This window comes from Gekko japonicus, unplaced genomic scaffold, assembly GCF_001447785.1.
Source record: "Gekko japonicus isolate JY-2015 unplaced genomic scaffold, Gekko_japonicus_V1.1 scaffold1385, whole genome shotgun sequence".
In the NCBI taxonomy this organism is placed as follows: Eukaryota; Metazoa; Chordata; class Lepidosauria; order Squamata; family Gekkonidae; genus Gekko; species Gekko japonicus.
The window spans coordinates 369,231-382,458 of NW_015177055.1; the positions used below are offsets into that span (position 1 = coordinate 369,231).

The window sequence follows — 13,228 nt, forward strand, 5'->3', positions numbered from 1 at the left end:
AAGATTACATTTTTTCAAGCAATTTTTGTGCTTACAGGTTTGTAGAGAGACCCTCTCTCCCTGTTCCTTTCTACTAACCTATACTGTGGCCCAGTTCAGAATTAGATATGATAGCCCTGGTGCCCCCCTCCCCAACTGAATATGATAAATGGCAGTTATGTTGATGATTTATCTATTTAAAAGATGTTTTTGGGAAAGTGGGATTGATGGGTATTGGCTTGTGAAGATTGATTCACACGTTACAGGAAAGACACAGCCACACTGTGTCTCCACAGTGAATGCTGTTAATAAGTCAAGGATAGATGCACATCTGGAAACACAAGTAAAATTGTAATTAACTAAGGCTCATTAGTATGGTTGGGATCTGATTCTCAACTATGCTTTAGGAAATTTGTCATTTTAAAATGTTGCAGGTTATATGTTGATGGAATGCAGTTTGAAACAAACACACACTTGTGATCCTTATTCCTTTCAGGATTTTCTGATGTTTTAATCTTCCAAATACTGAAGGAGTTTCCATGTTGTACTCTTCATATACAAATGGAAGAAGCATCAGCACTGTCAACACAGTGCTTGCTGGGAAAATGGTGGAATCTTTTTGTGGGGTGTTAATGTTTCATAGGGTCAGCACTGTATGAATGAAACAGTGTTCCTTAGCACTTCATAAGTTACAAGTCCAGGTTTCCTTGACATTATCCCAAGAAGCTACTTACGTATGTTGCACTGGTGGAATTTTGTGCTAATGCACATATGCACTTAAAAATGCTCTTTGTCTAAATAATAAAACTGTAGTTACTATTTCTATTACTTCTTACTGTTTTTGCAACCTCAGTCACAAACAGCAAACCCTTGTCCCACCATAAACCTTGTCCCACAGGAAAACATAGAAGAACGTAAAGGTTGCTACTACGAAAGTTGTATGATTTAACAACAGCTGCTAGAAATTTTGCCACACGCAAAAATGACTGTAGTTAATTTATTTCTCTTTCAGGTATATAGAAAGGATAACGATTGACAGAACTATGGTATTCACAATGGCATGGGGTCTTTTAGTCCTTGGTGTTCTGCTGCCTTCTTCTTATGCCCATACAGATTTCTTCACTTCCATTGGTAAGCAAATTTTTGTGTGTGCAATGGTCAAGTACTTCTGAGGATGGTTTGTTGAACTGCATTGTTCATACAAAGCTAAAATATGACTATGAACCCTTGAAATCGAATAAGTCGCAAAATAACCAGCAGTTTACAACAGTAAAAAGTAGGTAAGCAGCAATAAAAAGGTACTACATACAATTAAACCATTGCTGTTTTTTTAAAAAAGCAGTGGTACTAGCAGCTTAAGTGAATAATGTGTATATTTGATTTATAAATGGAGGATTCATAGCTGGGGTATGCACTCAGTATATACTGAGCAGAATAAATACAGAGCAGAGATCTGTATTTGGCTACCAAAATAGCCACGCCCAAATAAAAGCCAATATTATTTGGCTTTTGTTCAGTGCAGCTAAATGTGTTCCGTTTACTGGCTAGTCAGGCTACCATAGCGGTACAACTTAGTGAGGTAACTGAACTCATTTGAACTTTAATTGCCTTCAGTTCGACTCAGCAAGTGAAATTCATGGAGCTGAAGATATTTGAGTTTCCTGAATATTTACCCGAATACCAGCACAGTACTGATATTGGTATTCAGGAATATTTGGGAATAACAGTATTTTTTTTGTCCAATAGACCCAAATTGATAAAAAACTTATTTTTTTTGGCACACCCCTATTCTTAGTGCATGTGATCTGTCATGTAGTGTCACTTTTGAATGATTGGATGAGTAGTTGTGTCATTCTGAGATGCATAAGATGAATGTGCATCTAGCCTGCCTTGTAAGTATAAAAAACCTTTGGTAGGCTGCATGTGCATCTTAAAAGCTCTCTCAGCCCCAACCTGTTGTGGGGAGAGGAAGGGAAGGAGATTGTAAGCTGCTCTGAGACTCCAGGTGAAGGGTGGGGTATAATTCCAGTTCCTCTTCTATTAGACAATTCACCCAGTACATATGATTCACCTAGTATACGCAGGGGATACTGGGAATTAAGATTGCTGGGAAAAAGATCAACAACCTCAGATATGCAGATGATACCACTCTAATGGCAGAAAATGAAGAGGACCTTAAGAGCCTCTTGCTCAGGGTAAAAGAGGAGAGCGCAAAAGTGGGCTTGAAGGTCAACATCAAAAAAACTAAGATCATGGCATCTGGCCCCATCACTCCTTGGCAAATAGAAGGGGAAGTCATGGAAGTAGTGACAGACTTCACGTTCCTGGGATCCCAGATCACCACAGACTGTGACAGCAGCCAAAAGACGCCTGCTCCTTGGGAGGAAAGCGATGGCGAACCTAAACAGCATGATAAAAAGTAGAGACATCACCCTGCCAACAAAAGTCCGCATGGTCAAAGCAATGGTATTCCCAGTAGTCATGTATGGCTGCGAGAGTTGGACTATAAGGAAGGCCGAGCGCCGAAGAATAGATTCTTTTGAACTATGGTGCTGGAGAAGACTCTTGAGAGTCCCTTGGACTGCAAGAAGATCAAATCAGTCAATCCTAAAAGAAATCAACCCTGACTGTTCCCTGGAAGGCCAGATAATGAAACAAGCTCAAATACTTTGGCCACCAAATGAGAAGGGAGCACTCACTGGAGAAGACTCTGATGCTGGGAAAGATTGAAGGTCAAAGAAGACGGGGACGGCAAAGGATGAGATGGTTAGACAGTGTCATAGATGCAGCGTACATGAAGTTGAGCAAACTTCAGAGGATGGCGGAAGACCGGAAGGCCTGGCGTGATCTGGTCCATGGGGTCGCGAAGAGTCGGACTCAACTTTGCGACTGAACAACAACTGGGACATAGAGTCACTCATGCTATGTATGGTCTGTGCAGAGAACTTAATTCCCAGGTGTGTTGGAACCCAGTTACGATTTAGATCACAGTGCAGAAGGACAAGGAGCTTCAGCCTCCCACACTTGCCATTTTCCTGACCTGAAATGGCCCCAAGGATCCACTTTTTGCCTTGTTGGGAGAAACTTACCTGAAGCCATCAGTATATGTAACTTTTCCCAACTGAAAAAAAAAATAGTAATTGCTGCTTAGAATGGAAGAAGGCTTCTCATCCACCATGGTCTTGACCCAAATCCAACCCATGTACACCTGAGAAATTAAGTCCAGAACATAGCATATAGCATGTCCATGTTTCCCTGCATGAAGTTATGACACAGGAATTGGCCCTAAGTTGCAAGCTGGTTGAATGATTATTCTGAAAAGCTGCTACTATGAAGCTCTTCTTTTGCTCTTCATGCAAATAGCTAACTGCAGGGTTGCTCCAGCAGTACAAGAGTTAAGCCAGGCCTATAGCCAGGATTTTTGAATTTGGGTGGCTTTTAAATAAGTTGGCAGACACTGAAATAGAAATAAAAATAAAATGTAAAAAACCTGGCCCCTGCACCAGCAGGTCTTCCACTCTCGCAGCAACAGGGCGAGAGTGGCAGGCGAGCAAGTGCCCTGGAAGCTGAGCTGCCCTCTGCTGGCCCTCCGGCTGGGCACCCAGGCGCAGGAGGAGAGGAAGATTTCTCATCCACCATGGTCTTGACCCAAATCCAACCCATGTACACCTGAGAAATTAAGTCCAGAACATGGACCACTCAGGACGCCCCGCCCTGATCTGCCAGCCTCAACCATGCTGCACACCTCCCTGGCCCCACTGGCCTCTGCAGGTGGCTCGCTTTAGCTTCTTGCTGCCAGACATGCCGAGTGCCAGGGCCACTTTTTCAGTCGGCCGTGTAACGTGAGTGCAACTGAGTGGTGGGGGAAGAAGGGTAGGCTCTGCTTGTGCTAGTTTGCAGGCACACACGTTGCTGTCTGCTGCCGCCACCCAGCACAGCGGCGAAACCCTGGTGCGCATCTCAACCTCTCTAGAGCCACCTGCAGTTCATTCCCAGCCCCTCCCCCCCAACTGCCAGTCCAGGATGGAGCCTGTGGGGCTGTTGGCAGGCGGGGAAGGGGAGGGGCAGCGGGGAGTCCTCTGAGTAGCCCAGAGAGTCAGGGGGCTGGGCTGCATAGGAAGTCGTGGGGTCTTGGCAGGAAGTCGGGGCCCAGTAGGCCCCTCTGTAGCTATGGGCCTGAGTTAAGCTGGCACTATTGGGTTAAATGTAAAAAAATTATCATTTGCCCTCGAACCACAGAAGCTTTACGCAGTATCCTTGATCCTCCACATTTCCCAGTTAAGGGGAAAATGCTGTTCCGACAAATTACAGAGATGATCTGACTCCAATGGTAATAAGAGAAAGAAATCTTACTTACAAAAATAGAAGCACATCTTTCATGTCGTATTCATGTAGGTACATTTAACATGTTGTGAACAGATTAATTTCAAAAAGGATAACTTGCTACAGCTCCAAGCCCAGAGAAGAGAGAGAAGAAGAAAGGCCCTATATAAGACAAAAAAACAGAAGACAAGCAAGGGCCAAAGAGGCTCAACAACCAGTGAAAGGGTGGGGCCGACTGCCAAATGTACCTGAGTGAGAGAATTCTCTTAACCCTTTCCCTCCCAGATCCTCTTGCATGCAGAGTTACAGTATCCAACAGATACAGGGTAAAACTTCAAAAGATAGAGTTAGAAATAAAGGGAAAGAAGTTGCGCCTTTCATGCAGTATTTTTGTGTGATAACCAATAAATGGAGTATGACAGATGTCTATAGTTGCAGCAGTTTAGTGGGTCTTTCTTCAAGGCTATGTGAAACTAATAAGTGCTTATGATAGCAGTATTTCAGTTACATGTTTTATTTTGTGGTGGAATGGTTATAGCTTGCTGCGTAATCGGCAGAGAGCTTTAGACCTAAGGCACAAAAAGAACTTGGACATTAATGGGGGGTGGGGAGTAGAGAAACATCTTTCCCTGAGGACAGAAGAAGTGAGAATATTTCATGCCTAGTGGCCAACAATACATTCTAAACTGCTTTTTCATTGGCAGCTTATACAATCTGTGTACTGTAGGAGACCAAGTGAGGTTCTGGGGAAGGGAATTCTTGAGGACCATAGGCACATGCAGAACTATAATTAAGGACCAAACTGCACCTTGTGATTCGTAATATGGAGTGTCTGGGTTAACTGGCCTTTAACTCAGATTGTCATATGTCAGGTGTGAGGGAACTTCTTCTCCAGGAGCTCAGGGCCCCAATATATGTGGAGACTGCAGTGCAGCTCCATTTGCCCAACTGTGGAGTTACATGTATAGTGATAAGCTATTCATGCATTGCCCCAGTAGGGTCGATAGCAGCCCTGCGGAGCCATGTGGGATCCGAAGAAAAGCATGGGGAGAAAACTGAAGCCCTTTCGGAAGCCCCTGTGTTGTGGTCCCAGTTCAGATAGGGACCCCGGGTGCTTGGGAAACAAGTTCCCTCACCACCTGCCACGTGATTCTTAGAGTCAAAGTCAGGTCAGGATAACCTAGACTCTACACCTTACAAATTATGCAGTTTGGCCCAGTATCTTGCTGTGCTATGTAAGAGATGCCAAGAAGTGCATTAATGCAGGGCAATCCAAACCTACAGGGATAGTATGCAAGGGCAATGAACTCTAAGCAAATAAATATAAAATGATTTTACAGTATTTGCAAGGCATCCATTGAAGTCAAATTGAGTGCTGTCTTACAATTTACATTCAACTTCACAGTGGTAATTGTTGGGGGGGAGCAGTATTGAAGTTGGAAAACATGTCCTTTCTACAAGGTAAAATGACTAAGGTTGGGTTTCTCCCCGTTATGAAAATTTGAAGCCCAGCACTTTTTTACTTTTTCATCAACACTAGACAGTACAAAGAAAAGGCAAAATAGTTCAAAAGAGAAAACCTAGAGCCAGGGGCATGAGGAGTCATGAAGTGTTCTCGTAATAGTTGTAGACATAATGTTCTTTATCTTTTAGGTCACATGACAGACTTGATTAATACAGAAAAAGACCTGGTGACATCATTGAAAGACTACATCAAAGCAGAAGAAAGCAAGCTGGAGCAGATTAAGAAGTACGTCATGGCTTCAGTATTAGTATTTTATCATGATTCTGTGTGCATAATATTTGTTGTTAAGTCAGACAATGTTTGGCTTTTATGGGAACAAGAGTAAATTTGCCATTACTGCAAGATGTTGGCTGTAAATAGTTCAGCTGAGTATGCCTTGCGGTTAAGAAAAAGCTGAGTGTATGACTTCCCAAATCTTAGTTCCTCTTAAGAGGGGAAACTATTACAACCTGATAGGAGGTAACTTTAAAAAAATCTCTACAATGTATTTATTGTTTTACATTACAAAATAACACAATTTCGAGAGAATTTTGAGATGAATTATTTGAATTGGGTCTGATTTAAATTTTAGCTGCCTTCAACCTTGAAGACATGAAGCTGCATGATACTGAATCAGCCTGTTGGTCCCTCATGTTCAATATTGTCTACTCAGACTGGTAGTGGCTCTCTGGGGTCTCAGGTAAAAGCTTTTAGCGTTACCTACCGCCTGGTCCTTTTACCTGGAGATGCCAGGGATTGAACCTAGCACCTTCTGCAGGCCAAGCAGATGCTGTGGCGCTGAGCCACAGTCCCTCTCTAATCTTGTGCACCATCAGTGGACCAGAATTTGCGAAATGGAACTTTTCCACCTCCCCCTTTCCACTGTAGCTTCCTGTGCATCCTGAAATGCACTTGGGGGGGGGGTTAAGGAGCAGTGTGGGGTTCAACATGGCAGTCTGAAGTGGAAAGGGAAAGTGGTGACAATATTACTGAGACACAAGTGCTGCTTTTGTGAGTGGAATAAGGTTTTGTATCCAGCCTTTTAAATTTAATAAATTTCTTTGTGTTAATTCTTGTGCTGCATAAGTATCTCAAAGTTGTTTCTAATAGTTGAACTGAAATATAAATATTTGATTAGTATACATCAGTAGAATTTTTCTTTCAGCAGTCCAGATTTGACTGCTAGTACATTAATCATGTTACAAAAGTATATGCCTGTATAAAAATGCAGCAGTAGAAATGAAGACTTTCCACGGGAAAAGTTTCTGCTTCACGTTGCCTCAGGTTATCACATGGCGATTAAAAATGTCTCTGTGTGAATGAGCCCCCTGAATGGTTTATTGAAAATATTTAGGTCACAGTGTATTTCTCTAGGTGGGCAGAGAAGCTAGATAAGCTGACAGACACTGCAACCAAGGACCCTGAGGGATTCTTGGGACATCCAGTGAATGCGTTCAAGTTAATGAAGCGACTTAATACTGAGTGGAGTGAGCTGGAGAATTTGGTCCTGAAGGATATGTCTGATGGTAAGTGCTTTGAAAGTCTCGATAGTCTAAAAGACCAGGTTGGCTAATCAGCAGTACTATGATGCAGTGGATAATCCAATGATTTGTGAAGGCTCTGTTCCCTCATCAGTCGCAAGTTTTAAGTTTCTTGACATTGTGCTAGGGAAGCTTGACAACTCAGAAATATTTCAAATTATGGTGGCAGTACTATTGATCATGATGCAGTATGTCTAGAAATCTTGATTAGGTCCTCCTAGCTGCATGATTGTCTATGAGAAACTGAACTATACTTCTGCATTGTATGTAGGAGGAGATACAAACCAAAAATCCAGGTGAAAACAGAGGTAAATAAGGGAAATTTGTCTAATGGAGGTCACTATTGCGACACAAAAATATATGCTAATCTTTATGCCAGTAGCGCCTGAAAGGTGCTATGAGCTGTCTTGCCTCGATATGCAAATTATGCATGTGATGCACTCCTCGGTTGTATTTTATTAAACCTGAGCGCTATTCAGCTTCAAAAGGGATGAGAGATATAAAGTATGATTCCCAGTACTTTACAGTTATACTTTCCTACTTTGCTGTGATTGCAAAATGGGTAGGGCTCAATATAAGACAGGATGGAGACAGTGGCAATTGGCTGGGACCCAGGTGGATGAATTGGGAAGAGCGGGGTAAAGAAGGGTACACAGCTATTGGTGTTCTTGTTATACTGCTAGTTTCTGAAAGCTATATATTAAATAGTAGGGCAGTGCAAGTCTGTGTATGTGTTTCAATTAATCTGTATTAGGAATATTTGCTTAAAGCCAAATCTGTCTTGGAAATTTAAGTCCCTTTCACATTCTATCTTTGTCTTCAGGGTTTATTTCCAACATGACCATTCAACGCCAGTATTTCCCTAATGATGAAGATCAGACTGGTGCTGCCAAAGCTCTTTTACGGCTCCAAGATACATATAATTTAGACACAGATACACTCTCAAAGGGAAATCTTCCAGGTAAATTGATCCTGGGAAACAAATGTAAAAGAAAAGCATTTGACATACCTTGAACAACACATTCTGTTTCTTCGTTAATGTTTCTGTTTGTCTCTCTCTTGTAATGCAAAAGTACTTACCCGATGAAGGATCTGACACTATGTTCTTTGTTCAGGCCTCGTTGTTGTAGTGGTGCAATCGCTAACATGTAAAGTGGTATGAAATAGAACATACTGTTGGGGCCTTTACATATGATTAGCTTATAGTGCATAAATGTGTGCTTTTGGTTATGTTTGTGTGAATGGGAATATTTTTCAAGGACATTTTCCTTTTGTGGGGATAATATTTCATTTTCCCATTCCTTCACCTCTCCCCTTTTTTGAGAAAAGGTGGGGGTTGTGGGCTTATTGTAAGAAGGATGCTGTTTGGGATGTGGCTATGAGTACATCAGGAACTCTGTTGGATGGCACATATAACATCACTGCTGGATAATACTTCTTTTCACCTCTACCAAGCCCACATACTGTGTCAATAGATTCTTTCTCACTGCAATTTATTAATTAAAATGTTTATATCCTACCTTTCCTTGTGGCTCAAGACAACTTATAAGTCATAGTTAAAACAATACGTTAAAACAATAGCATAAAACTTCAGATACCATCCCCACCATTCAAAAGATTCCTGCAGTATATACCCCCGTTAAAAGCTGTGACAAATAAAATGGACTTGCAGCACCTCATGAAGATTTCTTATAACTACACTCCCCTCAGCTCCTCAGGGATCCCCTTCCCCAGTGAGAACTACAGTGGAAGCTAAAAGGAGAAGAAAACAGGATTGTAGCTCCAGAACCCACTCTGGGTTTGTACATGTTCAGTAAAACTTGCTAAAAGAACCTGTGCATGTGTACTCTTGTGTGCATGAGTTCAGGGTGTGCAATAGGTGCTGCGCAAAAAGCAGAGTCCCTGGTTGCAGAGACAAGCCAGCAGGTTTCCTGCATGTGCTCTGCTCTCCAGGTCTGTTGAGTATATGTAGTTGGGAGTGGTGGTGCCTTTTCTCCACATGAGAGTTCATTATCTCTGCTTTTGCAATGTGTAAAGGGCTCTTGTCAGGGCTCAGATTGCGAAACAGGCATTTCATGTGGCCTGAAGTTGATAAGGACTTTCTTCATGGTTGCTGAGACTATTAAAGTTCAGTTCCCTTTGATTTCCTTTGCATACTGCATGCTTTTGAGTGGTAGAATCCATCACCTGGCATTTTTTTAAAGAAGCTGTGTATTTAAATGGCAATGACCCAAATGAATTTATAGTACAGGTGAAAATGCAGCAGGGTACACTTTTTGAAATGATCATCTAGATCTGTCATATGAATTTATAGTACAGGTGAAAATGCAGCAGGGTACACTTTTTGAAATGATCATCTAGATCTGTTCTTATGTTGTAACCCACTAGGGCTGCCAAATCCCCCCAGGGGGCGGATTTCCCCCCGCTTTGGAGGCCCGATTTCCGCCCCCGCGGAATCGGGCCCCGGGGGAAACCCCACCCCCGCGTGCACGTCACCCGGATGTGACGTCGCACACTGGGGGCGGGGCCGCAGCCATTTGAGGGGAAAACTCTATGTTTTCCCCTCAAATGGCTGTGGCCCTGCCCCCAGCATGCCCGGCGTCATGACGTCACATCTGGGTGACGTAAACGTGGCGCGCGCACCGGGAGCTGCCCAGGAGTCCCCTGCCAAGGAGGTGAGTGCCATTTGGCAACCCTATAACCCACCCATCTCCAGACATCTTTATAAGCATATCTTTTCCCATCAACATTGTAAAATGGCACTGCAAATTCTTGTAAGTTTGGAATTTTGCTATCTCCAGGGTCCTGTTTGTAATGTTTCTGCTGTTGCAGAAAAAAATTAGGTAGCTTAACTATGTATAATTTTGACAGCAATCCTAAACAGAGCTACTCAGAATCCTGTGTGAGTCTGCTCGGTGGGGCTTATTCCTGGGACATGATTGTACTGTTTGTTTGTCAGCAATAGAATGCATAGAAACTTTAAACAGAAAACTGAGGTCATTCAGGTTTAGAAGGAAACTTCGGTGCAAACATACAACATCAAAATGTCAGGCTTTATGGAAAGACTAATAGTTCTTATTTGCTTCTTGTTCCCAGGAGTGAAGCATAAGACCTTTTTAACACCTGAAGATTGCTTTGAATTGGGCAAGATTGCATACACTGAATCAGACTACTACCACACAGAACTTTGGATGCAGCAAGCTCTGAAACAACTGGATGATGGAGAGGTTTCTTCTATTGACAGAGTCTCTGTGCTAGACTACTTAAGTTATGCTGTGTACCAGCAGGGGGACTTGGACAAAGCCATGACGCTGACTAAGCGGCTGCTTGAGCTGGGTAGGTGGAAGAACATAACGCATCTCCAGTGTGTCGTAATATTGTTTTTGCCAAAACCTTTTCCTTATCTCGGTAAATCTTTGACATTAAGTAACTCTGATCTTGTTGGTTTTTGTGACGACCCCTTATTTGGGGAGGTCTGGTTTCCCTTTAAAAGTGTTCTTTATGTTTTGCTCTCAGGGTAATCTGGCCGCCACCAGGAAAATTTAAGGCTTTCCACACCTTTATACTAATATATTTCTTCTTCTGGTTTGGTATTGTGACCCAGGGTCTGGGCTTTCGAAGGACTATGTATTTCCTGGGAAGAATTTCGTTCAGAACTTGTATCTTAAATAAAAGTAGATTTATTTGATGTTCACACACTCTTCCCTCTTACTGACAGGGATCAGGGCATGTCACTTTGTAACAATATTTTCCTTAGGCCATATATGGTTACTGTTTCTTTATGCTTTAACTTTTCATAACACACACAAGACTTCTCTCTCTCAGACCTTAAAACGAACAAACTGCTTAACTCTTTTACTACACAGAACCAAATCGTTCCCTCACAGGGATGAGTCTCCTTCAACTCAGAGACAGAACTTAAATGACTAACTAACTGTCTTCATCAACTGTCATCCCTAACAGACACACCAGATAGACATTCCAATCATCCACACAGCATCCATTCCAAAACCCCTCCTCCTCTCTGTCACTCACCAATCATACCACTTGCCTGCTTCCAACACTCTAGAATATCACAGCCATGCAAACTAAACTTTTAAAGACACACACACACATAAACATGAAATCGTTACAGTTTTATTCAAATAAAACTGCAAATAATAATGGCTTGGATTCTTTTGTTCGTGGTAGGCACTTCAGATTGCAGGGTGGGGGACAGGTGATTTTTGCCCATTCCTTCCTCTTACTACAGGACCACCACCACCCCCATTTTAAACCTCATGATATTCCAAGTTGATCCAGTGACTCACAGGGGCACAATTTCGGGAGCGCACAAGACTGCAGCAGAAAAGGGAGGCGGCGGGAATGTTAACATTTATACAGCTCGGTTCTGTTTGCCATTGTTGTGAATCTTCCTTTTGTATATTACATTGTTTTTCAGGCAAGTCTTCTTCCTTAAGTTTTTGTGTATACAGTTACAGTGGCATCCTGTATGAGGCAAGCAAGATGGAAATAATCCAGCTGGGTCACAATTCTTTGTATAAACTCTCTGTTACCGGTGGGACTGGTCATGTGATCGGCCATTGGAGTAAGGCCTCATTGGCCGTGGACGGTGCTCTTGTGTTGCATCTGGGCGAGGTACAGCATTGATGTCAAGCAGCTGGAGTCCCAGGAATGGACTTCAGTGTTTGAGGGCGAGGCCTCATCTCACACCAAGGCTCAGCACAAATTTAGACTAGATTGATTTAGTGTTGGGTGGAGATGCACATAGATAAATCCCCACCCCACCCCCGATTCAGAATGAGTCTGCTCAGTTAGAATAATTTCACCAAGTGCTTTTGGCCATCCGAAAGGTAATCCAGTTTTTAATCGGATTCATTCCAATTCAGGAGGTTTCTGGGACCTGATATGCTCCCATTAACATTATTAGGAACACGAGAGGGCCACATGCCCATCTACAGTCTGCACTTGTTTCACCCACCTACCCCACAGCTTACCAAGGCGCAATATGTGATGGGGTGGAAGGTTCCTTGAAACTAGCAGCATCCAGAGCCAGAGTCCTACTGTATTGTGTCCTGGAAGCCCTTCCTGCCACTCCCACCGTGCTGCCTTGGTAAGATTCGGGAGGGGGGGCAGTGGGGAGGGCTGCCAAGAATCCTTGCAGGCCAAAATGTTATCAGGTTGAGCCCGGCCTCAACACTGGAGGGACCTGTGATCAGACACTGATGGGAGGGGGTGACTTACCAGCTCTTCCTTTCTTATTCTGTCCTGCTGTTACTTTTGGTGTCATCTTCTTCCATTCTATTTTGCAGTTCTATTAAAAATTAAGCTATTGCCTTTTACTAAAATAACTCTGATATATTCATTTTTTAAAACAAAAACTATCTGTTGAGTGACACATCTGTTCCATTTTGTTTTTGCATCACCATTTGATCTTCTTCGTGGTCTCTGTGCTTCACACCAATGGGATCTAGTGCGCCTGCGCTGGATCTGCCGGTGCCTAGCAAGCTCTCTTAAAAGGATTTTCGTGCCTGGCCCAACTGAGCATGCTCAGGAGCCCCAGTGAGCATGCCCAGAAGGGCAGGCACGGACATCCCGCCAGTTCTTTCCTTTCCGCCGCGCTGAGCAGACCTTTCTTCGAGAGGTCTGGCCGGATCGCTGCTTTTGGATCACTTTTTAGTGACTAGCTCTCGTTTTTCGCCTCAGTTTTTGTTCAGTTTCTCTTTCTTTTTCTGTGTTTAAAAAAAAGGAGACTTTTTATTTTTCGTCGTCTGAGGTAAAATTACCTCAGGCCTTCGGGCCGCTGGCCCCCCCCCCTTGTCGCTGTCTTCTTCTCCTCAGTCTATGGGGAAGAAGACGAAAAAAATCGAAGAAGTGGGGA

The 13,228-nt window shown here is 43.1% G+C and overlaps 1 protein-coding gene across 2 annotated transcripts in view; it reads left to right on the top strand.

The window, feature by feature from the left end:
* P4HA1 (prolyl 4-hydroxylase, alpha polypeptide I) overlaps nt 1-13,228 on the top strand; it is a 50,056-nt gene that overhangs the window by 10,983 nt on the left and 25,845 nt on the right. For both annotated transcript variants that reach the window (XM_015428139.1, XM_015428138.1), the window contains exons 2-6: nt 992-1,110; nt 5,956-6,052; nt 7,181-7,332; nt 8,171-8,308; nt 10,444-10,683. In XM_015428139.1, the coding sequence (XP_015283625.1) occupies nt 1,023-1,110; nt 5,956-6,052; nt 7,181-7,332; nt 8,171-8,308; nt 10,444-10,683 (715 nt within the window). In that variant the 5' untranslated portion in view covers nt 992-1,022. The remainder of the gene's footprint in view (nt 1-991; nt 1,111-5,955; nt 6,053-7,180; nt 7,333-8,170; nt 8,309-10,443; nt 10,684-13,228) is intronic.